We start from the raw sequence: 19,229 nt of genomic DNA on the forward strand, positions 1-19,229 counted from the left end.
AGTCAGGGGAGCCCTAGCTTGTTTGGCTCAGTGGATAGAGTGTTAGCCTGTGGACTGAAGAGTCCTGAGCTCAATTCCAGCCAAGGGCACATGCCCAGGTTGTGGGCTCAATCCCCAGTAGGGGGCATGCAGAAGACAGCCAATCAATGATTCTCTCTCATCATTGGTGTTTCTATCGCTCTCTCCCTTTCCCTTCCTCTTTGAAATCAATAAATATATATTTTTAAAACTATAAACCACACCATAACACCCTCCAGCTTCAATTTCTCCAAAAACATATCATTGCACTTGGAAAAAGATCCAAACATCTAACAGGACCCAACTACTGCCTCAGAAGCCAGAATGCCACTGAGTTCTCCAATTCCTTTGTACGCCTCCCCAGCCCACTCGGCTTCAGACACTACAATTACTCATGTGTTTGTGGGGATGCAGGTGTAAAGAAACCTGCAGGGATGTCAGTCATATAAAAGTACAGCACATACAAATACACGTAGGTTTATGTGAGTGGGCTCTCTGATGTTTGCACAACGGTAAAATCGCCTAACAGCGCATTTCTCAGAATGAATCCCCATCGATAAGTGGCATCTGTATTTAGTTACTTCTGTTTCTATCATTAAGTAGCCTGTACTGCTTCACTGGTAGTTATAAAACAGGAAGGAAATTGTTCTGGTTATACAATGTGGCTTGGCTCACATCACATCTAACCCAACCCTGTGTCTTGCTGATTACTTATGCAGAATTATTCTTAATCAGGTGGTTAAAATCTCAAGCTCTGGAGTCAAACAAAACTGCATTCCAAACACAATTTTCACACGTACTAGGTGCATGACCACTTTCAGCAGTCTACTTAACCACTTTAAGCCCGGTTTTCTTCATGCATAAAATAGAAGTGGCAATAAAGTACTACTTTTAAGTTTGTTTTAGTGGAGAAAGAAGATCAGGCACACGACAAAAATGCCTGTAACCAGCATTTCTATCAGCATTGTACTGCATGGCCAACCCAAGGCAAGAAATGTATATGGAAGTTTAAATGGCCAAGAATATCCCAAACACTCTTTAGAAAGACCAAGTTAGAAAGACTTGCCCTATCAGCCATTAAGACTCTATTTCTAAAAGGGTATGAGTCAGGGTAGGAAAAAATAGACTGATGAACGACAGAAGTCTAAGAAGCAACAGCACTGGATTTACAACAAAGATGGCATTGGGACTCATGTGGACATCTTGGAGAAAGATGGATTTTACATAAATGATATTAGAAAAATGACACATGCATACGGAATCAGATGATAGCAGGCATAAGTAGACCGGGATATATGCATAAGAATTCTCACTCAGAGAATGAAAAGACAAGCCGAAGACTGGGAAGAATTATTTGCTACCACTTATAAAAGGTCTTGTATTTAAAATATACAAAGAACTCAACAATGAGAAAAAAAACAAATTAAAAGTGAGTAAAACATTTCAGCAGATACCTCACCAAATAAGATATACAGAAAGCAAATAAGCATAGGAAAGGATGCTCAACATTTTATATCATTAGAGAATTATAAATTAAAACAAAGAGATACCATGACCCACCTGCTAGCGTGGCAAAATTCCAAAACACGGACAACACCAAATGCTGGTGAGGATCTGAAGCAACAGAAACTCTCATTCCTTGCAGATGGGAATGCAAAACGGTACAGCCAATTTGGCGTTTCTTATAAAACTCAACATAGCCTTGCCATACACTCCAACGATTGCACTCCTAGGCATTTACCCAAATGAGTTGAAATTTTTATATCCCACACTGAAATCTGTACACAATGTTATAGTAGCCTTATTTGTAATCTCAAAAACTTAGAAGCAACTAAGATATCCTTCAATAAATGAATGGATAACAAACTGTGGTACATCCATACAATGGAATATTATTCAGCCATAAAAAAGCAATGAGCTTTTTAACCCACAAAAATGCATGGAGGACATTAAAATGCATACTGGAAAGAAGGCAATCTGAAGACCATACCTACAGTATGATTCCAACTATATTACAGTCTGGAAAAAGGTAAAATTAAAGAGTAAAAAGATCAGTGGTTGTCTGGGGCCTGGGAAAGGGGTGGAAGACAGGGTGGAGTGGAGCACAGGAGATTTTTATGACACTGAAACTATTATTTATAATGTTGTGATTAATGGTGGACATATGGCATTATGCACTTGTCAAAACCCATAAAACTGTACAGAACAAAGAGTGAGCCCAAATGAAAACATGGACTTCGGTTCATAAAAATTTGTCAACATTAGTTGTTCGTTGTATCAGGTAAACCACACTAATGCAAGATACTAATAATAGCGGCAATTGTGTGTAGAAGAAGAGGGATTATATGGAAATTCTCTGTACTTCCTGCTCTATTTTTCTGTAACTCTAAAACTGCTCAAAAAGATGTATATTAATTTTTTTAATTTTTAAAATTTTTTTATTGATTTCAGAGAGAAAGGGAGAGGGAGAGAGAGAGATAGAAACACCAATGATGAGAGAAAATCATTGATTGCTGCCTCCTGCACGTCCCCTACTGGAGATGGAGCCTGCAACCCGGGCATGTGCCCTTGACCAGAATCGAACCCAGGACCCTTCAGTCCGCAGGCCGACACTCTATCCACTGAGCCAAACTGGCTAGGGCTCTATTAATTTTTTTAAAAGAATGTTCATATCAGCATTTATTATAACAACCCAAAGCTGAAAAAATAAAATGTTCAGCAACAGTAGATCAATTTCTTGTGGTATATGAAAACAACTGAGTACTATAGAGCAATGAAAATAAACTAATTCCTCTTACCCAGGGCGGCTCTCACAAAGGCATTGGTGGAGCTGAGAAAGCAAGAGGTGGGTCACCTGTGCCTGAGACCAATGGCACTGAGGTCAACAATTATAGAGCCAAGATTTTCCCAGTAGTAAATATGTATTCCCATTTTCAGAGCATAGTTCAAAAAACAGGATCACTAGGAAATCTTCTAGGGACTACACATTAAGTAATAGAGACAGAAGACCAAGCTCAGTCTTCACCTTGATAGGCACGCTATAGAACCCCTCATGGCTCACCTTTGCTTCCTCTATTTCCACAGCCAACTCAGCTAGAAGCTAAGAGAATAAGTCTCCTCTTATTCTCTTCTACTCCATTTTCTAAAGCTGACCTAATTCCATATAATAAAACCCTAATATGCAAATCAACCGAACAACGGAACGACCGGTGGCTATGACACACACTGACATCAGAGGGCAGACACTCAACGCAGGAGCTGCCCCCTGATGGTCAGTGCGCTCCCATAGGGGGAGCGCTGCTCAGCCAGAAGCCTCAGGGCTGGTGAGCGCAGCAGCGGTGGCGGGAGCCTCTCCCGCCTCCGCTGCAGGCAGGTGGTAAAGAACAAGGGGTCCCGGACTACGAGAGCCCCAGACTGCGAGAGGGATGTCTGACTGCCAGCTTAGGCCCAATCCCTGAGGGCATCAGGCCTAAGCTGGCAGGCAGACATCCCCCAAGGGGTCCCGGACTGCAAGAGGGTACAGGCCGGGCTGAGGGACCCCCCTTCCCCATTGCATGAATGTCGTGCACCAGGCCTCTAGTTTTTTATAAAGTATAATTTAATCACTAGATTAACCTGGTTAGAATGGTCATCCATTACTTACTGAAATAAACTAACAACTAGCCCAGTATTCAACATCATCTAAGTTTCTTTTCCATCTCTCTTTCCCATGTCTTTTATCTCTATGCACAGAACCTCCCACTTAGATGTCACATTCTATACTTTGAGTCCCTGCTCTCTTTTAAATCTCTCAAGTACTTCGTATCTCTCTGTGACACCTATTTTCCCCTGCTTTCTTTGGTTAAATGTGTCTTATTCCTCCCACTCTCCCTATTAGATGTTAGAATGTTTTATACCAGCAATTATATCTTGCTCATCTTTGTATTCCCTTTAACACAAAGTACCTGAATAGATGTAAGGTATTCAGAAAAGTAATAAAAATAATGCTAAATTGAATGGAGTTCAGTATTCAACATTTTCTTCTTATTATCTTCTTACTTCCTAAACAGACAGGCCACAAAATTCCTACAGCGACATCTGAAGTAGCTGGCTAAAATAACGTGTCACCTATACTGTTCACATTAAAACTGTAAAAAAAAAAATTGCAAAATTCTAAAATCTGGCTTATTTATGCCACTTTCTTGGGATGTCATGCATGCTCTAGTGTGCTTGTCTTTTCATTAAAACTGCTTTTTATTCAACATGATTCCCCGATTAATTCTGGCTGTACTTGTACTTGAAAATATATTTGCATAAATTGGGTGTTAGTCTCATTAGTGGTTTTTAGCTTTCAGCATCCAGGGTATGGTCACTCAATTCATGCAGTAAATATAATGAAATTGTTTCCACGTTGTTAACACAACGTAAATAGAGACAACAATGCGAGTCAACATCACACAGGCATAAGTCAGGGGCCAAATGGCCTCTCCCAAAGGAAAAATACAGCACAGAGTACAACTGAGCTGAGATGAGCATTCCATTAACCCCATCGTCTCTTTGCCCCTTGGCTTTGTAGAAAGACTTGGGGAAGAATCCGGACAGCTCTGGAACTCTGCAGCTCCCAATGTGGACAGGCAATAGGATGCAATTAGCATTGTGCATGTTTAATAGCTTGCACAGCAGGGGAGAAATGTCTAAGAGGATATTTAAGTTCAGCATAGAATTCTAGCAACCGCAATTTTAATTGCATACCAACTGCAAAATATTTCTCTCGTTGTCTAAATAAAAAGAAGGCTATAATACATGCTGTCTGCTTGTTTCAGGACTCAGTTATTAACCTTTAAGAATCTTTTTATTTTCTAGGATAAAAGCCTCTTACTCCCACAAATGCATCTTGAGACTGGGGCTTAATTTTAAATCCCAACTCCTATTCTGGAGGACATCAAAACTTCAATCCCTGTCATGAAAATATCCTGAACAATATTTCAGACACAGGAATTGCAGGGCTTTTGTGTATTTTTTTAACTGGCAGATAAAACATAATTTTTAAAAGTCACAAAAATGAAAAGCTACCTTCTCCAACACACAAACACACACATGTTTAAAAACATGCAAAATACACAATCTGATTACTCAATAGCAGGTCATCGGAAGCACAAGCAAAGACAGGGTTGCTGTTTCCATAGCAATGACTCTATGTAGTTTAGCTCTTCTGGGAATTTAACCAAACCCCCAGTAGCAAGAAAAAAAATCGCCAGCAAAAATGTTGTAGCATATGGCAACTGCCAACAAATCAGTGAGAGGAGAATACTTGTATTTCCTCTTCCTTTCTCCTGGCAGGAGCACTTTCATGTCAAGTGGTTTGAGGAAGCATACAGACTTTGTTGGTCACTCAGCACTTAACAACATTTAAAAATACAAGGCTTCTTCCTTTTCTTCAAATAAAAGAGTTGTTCGTGCCCAGCCAGGCTCTGCAGCACATGCATTCCAAGAGTGACATTTAGACATGGGTAAGAGCTTCACGCATCTTCCCATGACTCTCATGTTATTCACCCTAAAGTCAACTCAATCTGCAGGGTTATCTATTAGGAAAGAATGCAAATGAAATTTTATTATCTATTTTGCTTTTGAAACCATTCTCATTCTGGGGTTCTGTGTGTGTATGTGTGTGTGTGTGTGTGTGTGTGTGTGTGTGTGTGCAGGTTTTTAGTTCTACCTATGGTTCAATGATTAAAGTAAGAGTTTTTGGCAGGGAAGAATAGATGTGGCACGTTTTATTATTTTCTTTAGTCTCGCCACTCCTATATCTGGAATGATCGTCTAAGTATCAAGTTAGAGGCCATTGAGTTGGAGATACTTAAATTCTCTCTTCAGTATATCTGTAAAACCAAATACAATGAACAATAGCAACTAACAGCCAGTGAAAGTGGTCATCTCAGAATGAGAAAACACTTTCAGGGGCAAGGAATGCATTACGTTCTGAAGAGCACATTCTATTTTGAACTTTCTCAGTGTTAAAAAGAAGTTTCTTAGGCTGAACCTGAAACTACCTCCTTTTACTTGCACTGCTGACCTCAGTTGTGTCCTTCCGAGGAGAAACAAATGAAGCCCATATTCTTCTACATGTCAGCACCTTGCAAACCTGAGGACAGTGTGAGTCTACGTTTTCCCTTCCTGCCGTCCAAACTCGGCCCCTCTCCATCCCTCAATGGCATCACTTTTATTCTCTTCCCTATCCCACCTCAGTCACCCCTATAAGTAAGTTATTTTGCCAATAACTTCATGCGCTCCACTTTTTTTCACGTAAAGTAGGCCGTTGGCCTAAATTAGAGGTGACAATTGAAAATGTCATTAGAGGCTAGGCAGGTAAGTCAACTGTGTGAAACATCACAGGAAGTGGTGACAATTGTGGTGACTGAAGAATGAGGTCCCAACCTGAGTATTACAATTCACGTTCTTTAAAACAATTCACATATGCACACAAAACACACACAACTGGGTCTGCAGTTGCAATCCTTGACCTTAATTACTCTGATAGCAAATACTAAATTAATAGAATACAACAATTTGTGAACTTTTAAAAAAAAAACTTTCCCTGATTAGGCTCGGAGAGGGGGCAGAATAGTCACCTATGCCATCAGGCCACTCTAAGTATCATGGGAATGTAGCCAGTCAATTTTCTCTCAAGAGTACATTAAAAAAATACAAATCAGCCCAGCCAGTGTGGCTCAGTGGTTGAGCATCGACCTATGAACCAGGAGGTCACAGTTCAATTCCTGGTCAGAGTACATGCCCAGGTTGAGAGCTCAATCCCCAGTGTGGGGCGTGCAGGAGGCAGCCAATCAATGATTCTCTCTCATCATTGATGTTTCTATCTCTCTCTCCCTCTCCCTTCCCCTCTGAAATCAATATCAATATATTTTTTAAAAATAAAAACCAAAGTCGTCACTACGTAAGAACCTACTATCACAGAGCATTAAGAGATGCACATTATTCATTTCTGCATTCCATTAGCTCTTTCCTTTGCTAAGACTTAAATTTTGTTTTCAAAAGCATCAACTGTGCTCCCCTGCGTGTTTAAAATTTCTAGTGCTGCCCTCCAAAATGTATGCAAATTTTCTGTCTTCCTGCTAACCACATGGGCACCTTCAGGAACCTACTAGCTAGCCCAAACTTTGTCTGTGGTCGTGGTCCAGGGAAGGTAGTTGCTCTAAGTTTGTGTGGAAACAAGGAAGTAATGTTATAAATATCAGTCTACAAAACCCTGATCTATTTCCTACAAGCTTAAGAGCACATAGAACATGGGACCAAAAAAAGAGTCAAGCCTTTCCTCAGATTGGCAAAAAACATATTATTTTATGATCACATATGTCATAGTCGACTGTAAGCATTTGGTTAGTGACACTTATAGAGAATAATGAGTGGCCTCAAAGCTGGGGTTTTCTACATGCAAACTCCTCTAAAGAAATAGCCCCTTCGCTTAACCCACAGGGCAGCTTAATGACTGAATCATCATCATTCATGACGTTAAACACTCTTTTAACAAATTAACGTTAGAGTTCTGCATCCACACCCAAATATTCATTCCCTAAGGAAAAAGAAACAATTTATTAGTTTACCTTTGTCTATCATCTTTGATCCCGTAGGCTTGTCTGGGACAGTAAGATGGTCTAGGTTGCTACTCAATGAAGACGTGTCACCACTAGATAAAGAGTTCAAAGCCCCACTTTCTGACGTGGCCACGCTTTTCTCCAGGGCCTTGTGACTGTTTGCCTCTGAGGGTCCAGGGGGGTGAACCTCCACAGCAATTGCTATAGATTGTCCCACGTCTTCAGCAGCAGAGGAACTGTTAATGTCGGTCAAGGACTGTCTTTCTTTCGAGCAGGAGGTGGGCAAAGTGCTGGCTGCCTCGACGGTATTTTCCAGGGAAGAGAAAGAACCCGGTGTTTCACTCAGTTTGGATGAAGATGAAGATGCCTGCTCTGCTGCCTATTGTGCACACACAAAATTGAAAAAAATAGTAAGTCGTGATTATATAAGCATTTTCTACTTTTAATATTCAATGAAGGTAATCCATTGTTTCAAAAAGTGGCCAATAGTCAAAATAATGTGTGTGATATTTATATCCATATGACAGGTATTATGGTGCCGTTTTCTAAAAACTGGTTTATATCATTTTAAATTCACTGTTCAAGGATCTGAAAAAATTTCCATATCATGATTTACCTTATTCTTCAATGTTCTCCAGAACCTTAACAGGCCTCTTTGGGGAATTCTTTGGAATATTGAAGGACTCTTTGAGCAAAAAGGAGATTGCAATCTATCACTAAAGTGAGCAAAAAATCTTGAGAAATGTGATTAAGAAATGAAAGCAAAAACTGGAGCCAGAGATGCAGCAAAATAATATTAACTGAGTGATGACCAGTAATGTGGGCAAAGCACATATATTGACCAATCCTCAAGCATCTTTTACATATTCCTTAGCACATGACCAGTATCAGCTCATAGCTACATAGTTAGGTGAAATAATGTTACCTCATTCGCTCTTCAATACTTTAAAAACTTTAATAATAAACTTTTGCCAAAGAAGACAAGGATACATTTGCAGGTTCCTAATTCATTACAGAGAAACCAAAAACTGCCCCACAGACTATGTGAAGAGGGTTGATGATGTAGGTCTCCTGCAAGCAGTTCCTAACATACAGCCCGAGGCTGAATGACAATCCCTGGTGACATCTTCACCAGTCCATGGAGAAAATATCAATGCAACATCACCAACTGTCCTCTCTTGGTAAACACTTCACTTATTCTGAGATCTTATCCTTGTTACATTGTGATGTTAAAATACAGGGTGTCCCCAAAAATGTATACACGCTTTGAATAATGATTAATTCCAATGGGTTCCATCTGAAAAGAAAGAAACATCAACTAAGCTATCAGCTATAAAGTGTGTAAACATTTTTGGGGGGATGCCCTGTATATTTAGAAAATCATGATGGTGGATATTAGCGTTTTTCTTATTTGTAGTCATCAAAATAAAGATTTCATAACTATATGTTGTCCTTCCATTTTTTATTTTATTGACTGGTAAAATCCATAAATCCAAACACCAGTGGTCTATGGATCACCCTATATCTCCATTGGCAGGTAAGACAGAAGAGGCATTTTATGGTTTAGTTTCATTATATCATCCTATGGAAAATTCCCATCAATTTCAAACATTCAAAACTCCAAGGAAGTGTAAGGGAAGAAATTGTTAGAGGGAAGAAGCCAAAAAGTAAACTAGGTCTTTACTCAGAGACCTCAGAATCATTGCAACTAACTCAGAATGGCTGACTTTGTTCCAAACCAAAACTGTCCCAAGAATTTTGCAAGTTCAAAGCTCTGAGTTCTGATGGGAAAAGCCTGTTATTTGGCCAATATGTGCCCGGTTGGCTGCATATTAGACATGGATCATCAAATAATCAATAAATCCACTTTTTAGTAGCATGACATTAAATTATCTAGTTAAGATACTGACTCATCGCATGCATCTTCTTAATAATATATTTGTGAAGACATGAAAACTTTCCATTCGGGAATACATCAATGAACTTGGGAATCAGTTGCTTTCAATCACTCCAACCACTTAAATTCTAAGAGATCAAAGAAAGACCTGTAATTCACTAAATAAAAACCCAATTATCTTCAGAAAGTAATGCCCACTTGCCAAACTATCCAAATAAAAGCCGGGAATAGTTTACTCATTAGCAGGATCTATAAAATAAATATTACAAAAATACCTACTCTGGCCCAGTCCTGACACACTCCCCTATTGTGAGCTATTCTGGTAAAGCTTGGCTTCCATGTGTTCAGCCTCCTTTTCTGCAGAGACGAAGCTCCAGCAGTTTCTGTTGCTCCTGCTGATACTTCTCTAATTAGATTATAGCGAAATGGATATTTGAGCCAAAAACTGCGCACACCTGCTGCAGCACATTCCACGAGCCTCTATGAACCTCAAAAGTCTGCTTAAAGGACTAAGGAAAGACATGATAAGTGAGCATCATATGCCTGTGGACGGTATTCCTGTTTGTGGTGCTACTCAAACACAGGGCAAATGCTTTCCATTTTCTCTAACAACATGTAGCATTTATAAATGTGATGTTAAAATGGAGAAAAGAATAAACCAGCCGAAACCGGTTTGGCTCAGTCGATAGAGCGTCGGCCTGCGGACTGAAGGGTCCCAGGTTCGATTCCGGTCAAGGGCATGTACCTGGGTTGCGGGCACATCCCCAGTGGGAGATGTGCAGGAGGCAGCTGATCGATGTTTCTCTCCCATCGATGTTTCTAACTATCTATCTCTCTCCCTTCCTCTCTGTAAAAAATCAATAAAATATATATAAAAAAAGAATAAACCAAAAAAAGAAGGAGGAGAAAATGGAAGAGGAGGAGGAGGAGGAGGAGGAGGAGGAGGAGGAAGAGGAGGAAGAGGAGGAGGAAAGATTACGTGTATCAAGTCAGAGGGAGTTTTCATTAGAAGAGAGATTGACAAAGTACAAATCAAAGTGAACCTACAGCAACATTACAGAGGATTCCACACGGGAACGTGCTTTATAGACAGTGTGGTGTTAAATCATGGCTCGTTATTTCTACCGTTCTGTAGCTACTAATAGCTGTATCTACATGTCAACCCAAAACCTGTTCTCTCCATGCCTTCTGTGAACCATCTGTGTAATATGCTCATAAGTTCCCCACTGATCATCAAATGAAGATAGAAAGGAGTGAGCGACAGTCACACCTTATGTGGCTAACAGGAGCCCATCCTTCTAGTATCAGTTCAGGGGTAAGCTCCTCCCAGGAGCTTTCTCTGGGGACGTCAGGGCAAAATAGGTACCTCTGCCTGGTGCTTGGGGCTGACTTTTGTCACACCAGGTGGAATATCATTTGATTGGTCAACTGATACTGTAATTGCTGATTGACTTGTTCATCTTTGTTGGTGAGTTACTTGAGAACAGCCTGTTTTTAATCATTTTTGCATCTCCATTTGTTGCATCTGTGCCTGACACATTGGTCACAAACTAATGCCAACAAAGAGCAGACTGGAGAGCCAGCTGTAGGAAGAAAAACAGCCCTGGGATGTCCAACCTGCTATTGAAGAGACCCTGAAATTCTCTGTAGAGCTGCTATGGGTGATTAATCCTAATCCTTGGATCTAGGGGTGACAGGTACTGACTGCAGTGCAAATGCTCATTCTCACAATCTCAAACAAAATTAGTATTTTATTTATTAGATATTAATAATTGGATGTGGTTTCACAAATTTGAGAACATTTGGGATTTAAATATTTTGTTTTTTTGTTGTGTTTTCTCTTTTTTAATCCTCACTCGAAGATATTTTTCCATTGATTTTTAGAGAGAGTGGAAGAGAGAAAGACAGAGAGAGATATCAATGTGATAAAAACATATTGATTAGTTGCCCCCTGCATGCATTCTGACGAGGGCCCAGGTGAGGGAGGAGCCTGCAACCAAGGTAAGTGGCCTCAACCGGAATTGAACCCGAGACCCTTCAGTCCTCAGGCTGACGCTCTATCCACTGAGCAAAATTGGCTAGGGCTAAATATTTTCTTTTTAATGAGAGATTTAAAGACATTTTAAAGATTTTAATGTTAATGGAGAGACTATATATGATTAAATTAAAATTTCAATATTACTTTTCCCTATTTTCTGTATAAGATACTTTTATTCATTAAGTATAGTTCAAATGCTGATTAGCTCCAAAATCGTTCCTTTTGAATTGTTTTAAAACGCAAGTTTGCATGGTGAAAAATAGTTTTAAATGGCCACCAAAATCTTGTGATTAGAAAGGAGTTAACATATAAATTTTAAGCAATATTAGTCAAATCATATAAAAAAGGGAAGATACAGGAATAACTTAAGACTAAACTTAATAAAACCAAATGAGAAAAAAAGAGGAATGTACACAGCCTTTTTTCCCCTTTCATTAGCTATATCAATAAAAATGAACCAGTCAATTGCTCGTTGGCCCTAGAAAGTATTGTTTGTATTTCTATCATATGCTAGTAACATTACCATAAAAATCCAAAGACTTTGATATAGTCTGCTCCCTACTCTGTCACTGACCTTCCGCATGACCTTGGGCAATGAAGTGGCAAAAGACTCCCTCCTCAATCCAACCCTGAGTACCCATGACCTTCGAAAAGCCACTTTACCTCCAAGTCCTGTTCTATTGACTTCCTATCTCCACCATCACTCACCTCTCGCCTGCCTGGTCCATCCTCTCTAAACAATAACTAGAATATTTCTAAAACATAGAACAGATCACAATATTCCCCTGCTGAAAAATCTTCTAATAACTGCCCATAGCAGTAGAAAAATAGCCATAAGTCTCCATTATGGCTGAGAAGGCCTACAGGAACCCCTACCAGCCCCTCGGGCACCATCTGCTGCCACCTCCCTGCCCCTCTTCTTTCAAGCCACATTGGTCTTCTTCCTGCTCTTTGAGAAAATCTCTGGCCTTTCTTGTGCCAAAAAAGGCTCTTTCTGTGGATTGTTCATTGGCTGCCTCCTTCCCAGGATTTTGGTCCCAATTCAAATATCACTTCCTCAGCAGGCTGTTCCCTGACAGTCACATACAAAGCAATTTCCTCTATTCCCAGCCCCGGCCACTCCCTAGCACATTGGCCTATTTTTTCTTCTTCAGAGCATTTATCTTGAGATTATTTTGTTTGAATCGCAAATTTATTGTGCCTCTTCCTCAACTTAGAACTCAAGATGCTCAACGGAAGAGACACTATCTGGATTCGGCCTCCCTTGTCGGCAACAGTACCTGGTACGTGCTCCATACACAAAAATATTCCTTAGCTTCCTGACCGACTAGCGTAGATTTACCGAGAGGAGCAAATGAAATAATATAAAAAAAACATTCTTAATAAAATGTAAGTTTAAACATGCAAATGATACTTAGGACAGTCATATTTACTCCTCTGACCGTGGCTTCCTTGCTTGTAAAATGAATACAGGGTTTTTGTGAGTCAACTAAAACCATCCTTCGCAAAGCCATCTGAAAGCACTAGAAAAGTGTGAAGTAGTAACTTCCCAATTCTCACAGGGAAATGCTTGTAGAGCAACAAATCTGTGGAGAGTGGGGATGAAGTCACAATAGTCACCCCTTGACCCATTTATCAGTCTATTAATAAATATTTATTAAGTTTTGAGTATGTGTTAGGAGCAGTCATAAGTGTTATGGATAAAGAAAAAGATATTGGACACTGACTATGATATTCAGAACTTAATAATTAGAGAAAAACAACAGATATACAAAATCTATAATAACAAGGCAGATGAAAAGGTGTCAAAAAACAATGCACTATAGGAGTATAAAAGATTCAGAAGGAAGGAAGGAAAATCCTGACTTAAAGGACTAAGGAAGCTTTAATGAAGGAAGTCACAGTTGAACCTGTCTTGAAAGATATTTAGAAGGTGGAATTAGGGTGGGGGTGCAAGGTTCCCGCAAGTGGAGAAACTTTGTAATTCCAGGTTGCAAGAGCAGAAAAGTCTGGAAAGTTTTTGGGAAAATAACCAGCAGTTCATTGAGGTGATGACAATGGAGGAATCAGCATCAAGACAGTAAGGCTGGTTTAAAGGAAGCCCGATACCTTAAATATCGATCCAATGAGCCCAGAATTTATTTGATAAGCAGTGAGGGTTTACTGAAAGGCCTCACTAGGTGAATCCATACTATCGGACTGCACTTTAGAAAGACTCATTTGGATGTGGAGTTTAAGAGGAGAGATTAGAGACCAAGAAAGAAAAATAGCCTGCTATTTCTATAACCCAGGCAACAGCTAATGTGGTCCCAAACAGGGGAATGGCAGTGGGAATGGAAGACACGAGACAGGGTGAGGGATAGCCAGCACATCTTGGGATGGACTGCCAGAAGAGCAGGCTGAGAAGCCGAACTGTTAAAGCAAGAAACAAAAATGTAAGAGCCAATTTTAGAAGAATCTGAAAATCAGTTAAATGTTCAAACCATAGAGCTTATGATACTTTTTTGCATCTTAAAGAGAAAGCATGCAATTTTCTTTTTCTTAACTATGTAATCACTGATAATTCTTTTGCAACTATCTCACTTGCAAGCATTTGAATTATTTTATATAGTCCACATATCAACAGATCAAGTAAACTTTAGTAAACAGCTGTGCAAGATTTATCCTACTAGGATTACATTTTAATTTCTAAAATTAATTTTATCACTTCCTGTGCTTAAGAGACTTCCTCTGCCAATGCCCAATGGGCCACCGTGTGCAGTGTTTGTTTTGACTTACCTCTTCTTCGTTGATTTTTTTTTCATCATTTGGATATACCAGTAAAGGAATTGTACTTGTGAAAAGCAGCCACATATTGTGACTGCCATGTTAAAAGTGATCTGCATGAGCTTCCTGCAGCTGGAATTATCAACATTTATATTCCCCTTTTCTCCTGTGTCGGATCCAGGTGGATCACCTATTGGGTGGTCTACCTAACTACATTCAAAACCTGACCATTCCATGTCTCATCCATGCCCCGCTCTGAATCACCACCGTGCCTCTCACTGGATTTCTTTGCTTTTATACTTAGCCCCACCTCCCACGGTGTCTCCCACACAACAACCTGAATGGTCCTTTCAACATGGGACTTGATCACTTCCCTCCTCTGCTCAAACTTTCCCAAGGCTCCCGAAATAACGCCAAACAGCACAGGCTGTGCATGGTATGGCCACCACCCGTCCATCCTCATTTCCTGCTGCTCTCATCTTTGTCACGCTGCTCCCACCACACTGGCTTTCTTGATTATCCTCAATGCACCAAGGAGGTCTTGGCTTTAACTGTCCTCTATGCTTGGACAACTCCTTCCCCAAAAATCCACCAGGCTGACTCTCACCACCTTGCAAGAGTTTTGTTCAGATCTCAGTTCTCACCCAGGCCAGTCCTGGCTTCCTATTCGTTGCTGCAACCCAACCTCCAGCGCTCCTGACCGCCCTCACTCACCCTGCTCTACTGCTACTGACAGAGCAGATAATAAGCATCAGTTTCCTTCGACTGGAAGTTTGGGTCCACAAAGAAGTGAGTCAGTGTCTTTTTTATTCACGGATGTGTCCCAAGTATTTAGAACAGTAGCTCTCAGCAAATATTTGTTAAATGAATTAATATTCATATAATCACAGATCAAGTTTTCAGGCAATAATTTTTTAAAATTAAGTTTAGAGGGAAAATACAGGGTGGAGCAAAAGTAGGTTTACAGTTTTCAGTATGCAAAACACAGTTTATTCTTGTATTATTATGTATTAGTTATTGTATTAATTTCTATACAAACAACTGTTGCCCCACTTGGTATGCAGGATAGGTTTTTAATGGTTTTTATAGCTCTTAAATCACTTTGTAATTTATAATATTGGGTTTTAAAGGTGGACGAAGTTGGTTCTTTTTTTGCTCTTTTGTGATTTCAGGGAATCATGGATAGTGATTTCTACAAATGATCTTCCATAAAACCTACAGATTCCCATCTATTTTGAGCTTTTTTACTAGGCCTGTCAAAAAGCTCCCATTTCTAATTTCTCTGTGAATAAATGAATGTCTCGTCCACTACCCACCCTGTGAAGGCTTCTCAAGGAAAAGGAACATAAACAAACACCTCTTGTTCACTCATTGAGGACCCTGAGGTGTCCCCTGCGATTCAGCCACTAGAAGCAGAGGTCCAAGGCAATGTACTGCTGAAGTCCTACAGCTCATCTTTCCTCCACAGCCGTTAGAATGACTGGATATTAGACTAAATTTTTAGGTCAAGATTTTAAAATTTTTTGAGAAAATTTTCCAGGATAATATGATTTTATATTTCTGAGTTCATCATTCCAAAATGAAAGTTTATTACCCATTTTTTTAAAAAAAAAAAAAAAAAAAAGAACTGAGTGGGGGGGGGGGGGGGGGGTACTGTTTTCACCTAGGCGTGTATAGCTCAGTCAAAGCTAGACTGCATGAGATTGAGCCAAAACAACAACTTGAGTCACACTCTGGAAAAAGTTACTATGATTTTTAAAATTTCATCTGTTTAAATAAAAAGCTTAAATGTTATGTTAACCAAGTGTCTTATAATGTCTGTTTTTCAGAAACAAGAAGAAACAAAATCTGCCTAGGAAATATGCAAGAATGAGGAACATATTCTATTTCTAAGAAAAATAAAATCTAGCTCTTCAATATTTATCTATTTCTAACATATTTCTTCAGAAAAAATGTTAGTCTTAGTGGCCTTCCAGAAAATGCTCAACACAGAACTGGAAGAAATAACATATGAGTGATGACCCCCAAATTCTAAAGAATCCTTCCACTTCAATGACGTAACTTACTGGTCTCATAAGCACCCCTTCAGTTATTTGTTTTAAAACAGCATTCTCTGTAATGGCATGTGAGGCGGTCATGGCACAATGCAGCTGAGTCATGACCCTTCGTCTAAGACAATAATTGGTTGCATTTACTTTCACCAAGTAAAGTCCTGGGTACCTGCCAATGCTTCTAGTAATCTATGATACTAATTTGCCATTAAAACAATGAAAATCACAGTATTTAAGAACTAAAATAAATCATACAAGAGTCATATATGGGGCACCGTAGGAGAGAGAAGGAATTTCAGGAAGACAAGGAAGGAGAACCAACCAATCCTTTTATGTTACAGGTTAAAATAGGAGAAAGAGAAAGGGAGTAAAAAAGAGAGAGAAATTCAATGGAAACATATGCTTCTCTATTAAATCAACAAGGAACATCTATTAAAGACCTCTTCAACTTCTTTAGGAGCAATAAAGGGTAATCAAGTAAGAACATTGTTAAGAGCTGGGAGACCCTCTGAGATCTGGAGATATCATTAAGTTTGATATAGATAAAATAAAAGAATTTTCACAATTCAGAGACTGATTCCAAAAGAGGAAGACCACGTTAACAAAAAGCTATGAATGTATGAAGAAAGGATAGACTGCAGGACTAGTTCAAAAACTGGTCCAAAATTTACCATATTCAAAATTTAATTTTATTTATATCTCATTTAATTTTGGCTAATCCTATTTAATAGATATTTTTAAAAAAACATTCACTCAGCAAATATTTATTTATGGTTTGGCTGCTAGCCAAATAAATTAGAAAAGTGACCATAATCCTGCACTGGCAGAGGGTAAAACAGGAGAGGTTGTTATCTAATTGATATTTAACACCTTAAATCCAGGACTTGGCAAAACAAATATCCATTAACAACCCGAACTTACATTGGATACTTTCAAAGCTTAGGCTCAAACCTGGACTGTTCTCTAGTGAATATACAGAATCATTCCATGTGCAGATTTAATGCACTAAACCCACTCCTGGCTTCCAGCTATCTTTCTGACTCTAGTTTTCTCTTAATGCTGGTATCTTTACCACCTTTACATTCATTTCACATTGTAGCACATGCACCTAGGCACGACCCTTTCATTTCTCTCTGAGAGTAAGTAAGGTATAAATAAAAGTTATAAAATGAGTCTATGCAAGCACTGGCCTATCACCGAGAAGCCGTCTTTATTACTGCGAATCCTCTGAGAACGATACATCTGTGGGTCACACACAAGTACTCCAAGTTTGTCATACGAGTGGGTTGCTATGGAGAAGGCTCAAAATCAGCACCCTGAGAATTGTACTTGTTCTTTGGCAAGTATCTTAATTTAGCCTTTCTAAAAATTTATCAGTCAAGGTCATTTCTACCCAATTGGAGGCAACGACATCCATGCACTTGATCAATGAACAGCAGACTCATTACGTGGGTACATACCAAGGGGGACAGAGTCTCTGAAGAGTTAGGAGGCGGTGCTGTCTCCACAGCTGTTTCTGGATCATCCTGTTCACTCTCACTGTAGCATTCTATAACAAAAATGAAAATGCTTAATGATTCCATGGTCATGGCACAGGTTATCACTGACGCCATAATGCACGAGCAGAGTCTGTCCATCTGGCTATTGCAATTCCAACCCAACTCAGAAAGTACTCATCTAGTGAGCTATTGGGTGCAAGGGGGTTACAGGAGAGGGGAAAACCAGTGGCCACATCAGGGTTTCTGCCCTCAAGGAGCGTCCAACCCACAGGAAGAGGACTCCCCATAGGTAGCTCAGGCAAAATAAAATAATTCCTCATATATTAAGAGAGCATAAAATCAATAGTGATTAATTCTGATCCCAGGAGCCATAATGAGCTGAAATTGAAAGAATAAGCAAACCATCAGTGGTGCCAAGAGTGATGTTAGTAGCAGGCCAACAGTGCAACTATATGAAGCCCCTAAAAGAGATGGTGGAAAAAAAACTGAAAGGTTCCTTGAGGCCATATCATGGAAGGCCTTACATACCAGGATAAGGAGAGGCTTTTATGTAGTTATTTTTTTCAACATATCAATGTCCTTTATTTAAATCTTTATTGTTGAAAGTATTACATATGTCCCCCTTTCCCCTCACCCCACCCCAGGCCTTCACCACCCTATTGTCTGTGTCCATGGGTTATGCATATATGGATACAAGTTCTTTATTTGTTCTCTTCCCACCCACCTACCCTCCCCGCCTTCCCTCTGACTTTACAACTAAAACCATTTATTTTTTGGGAAATAGGACCAGGGAGATAGATAGTTAGCACATTGATTTGACAGTATTGTAATGCATCTCTCTATTGTTTTAAGCTTAGTTGCCACTTTTCTATTTCTAAATTAAGATTGTTTGGTTTTGTTATCCAAAGATATAATCCTCTAGTTCCAATTGCCAAGTTTTCTGTGGTTTGAGCATTTCAGAATAGCATCAGCTCTGCGACCCTGGCACCTAACGCCTCTTCTTTTCCATATGAAGGAGCACTTGCATCATTAAGAAGAATCAGAAGCCTGTAGCTGTGAACCCTGAAAGCTACAGACTGGGCTGAAAGACTGAGACTCGGCCTGTGTCCCAATCTGACCTTCAGGTTCCTAATACAAACTTAGGGTAATTACTCTCAGCACACATCTGGTGGAAATATTAAAATATCAGAAAGGAAACAGTGGGATGAAAGTTATCTGTCTAGATCATGATGAGATGATGCCTATGAGTAAGAATCCAGTAAGTGAGGCAATGAAACATTTGCATTGGCAATTGTGTGAGATGTCATTGAAGCCTCCAGTTGCTAACGAGTGGGTGAAGTGTGAACAGTATGCACAGCCAGCAGAGGAAGC

At 39.6% G+C, this 19,229-nt stretch overlaps 1 protein-coding gene across 1 annotated transcript in view; it reads right to left on the minus strand.

Moving 5' to 3' along the window:
• The window catches only part of IPCEF1 (interaction protein for cytohesin exchange factors 1), a 71,480-nt gene that overhangs the window by 16,909 nt on the left and 35,342 nt on the right, over window positions 1-19,229 (minus strand). Inside the window, exons 7-8 of the mRNA XM_023758182.1 lie at window positions 17,820-17,908; window positions 7,617-7,986 (exon numbers count right to left, since the gene is read on the minus strand). Of these exons, the coding sequence (XP_023613950.1) occupies window positions 7,617-7,986; window positions 17,820-17,908 (459 nt within the window). The remainder of the gene's footprint in view (window positions 1-7,616; window positions 7,987-17,819; window positions 17,909-19,229) is intronic.

Source organism: Myotis lucifugus, unplaced genomic scaffold, assembly GCF_000147115.1.
Source record: "Myotis lucifugus unplaced genomic scaffold, Myoluc2.0 scaffold_125, whole genome shotgun sequence".
Classification (NCBI taxonomy): Eukaryota; Metazoa; Chordata; class Mammalia; order Chiroptera; family Vespertilionidae; genus Myotis; species Myotis lucifugus.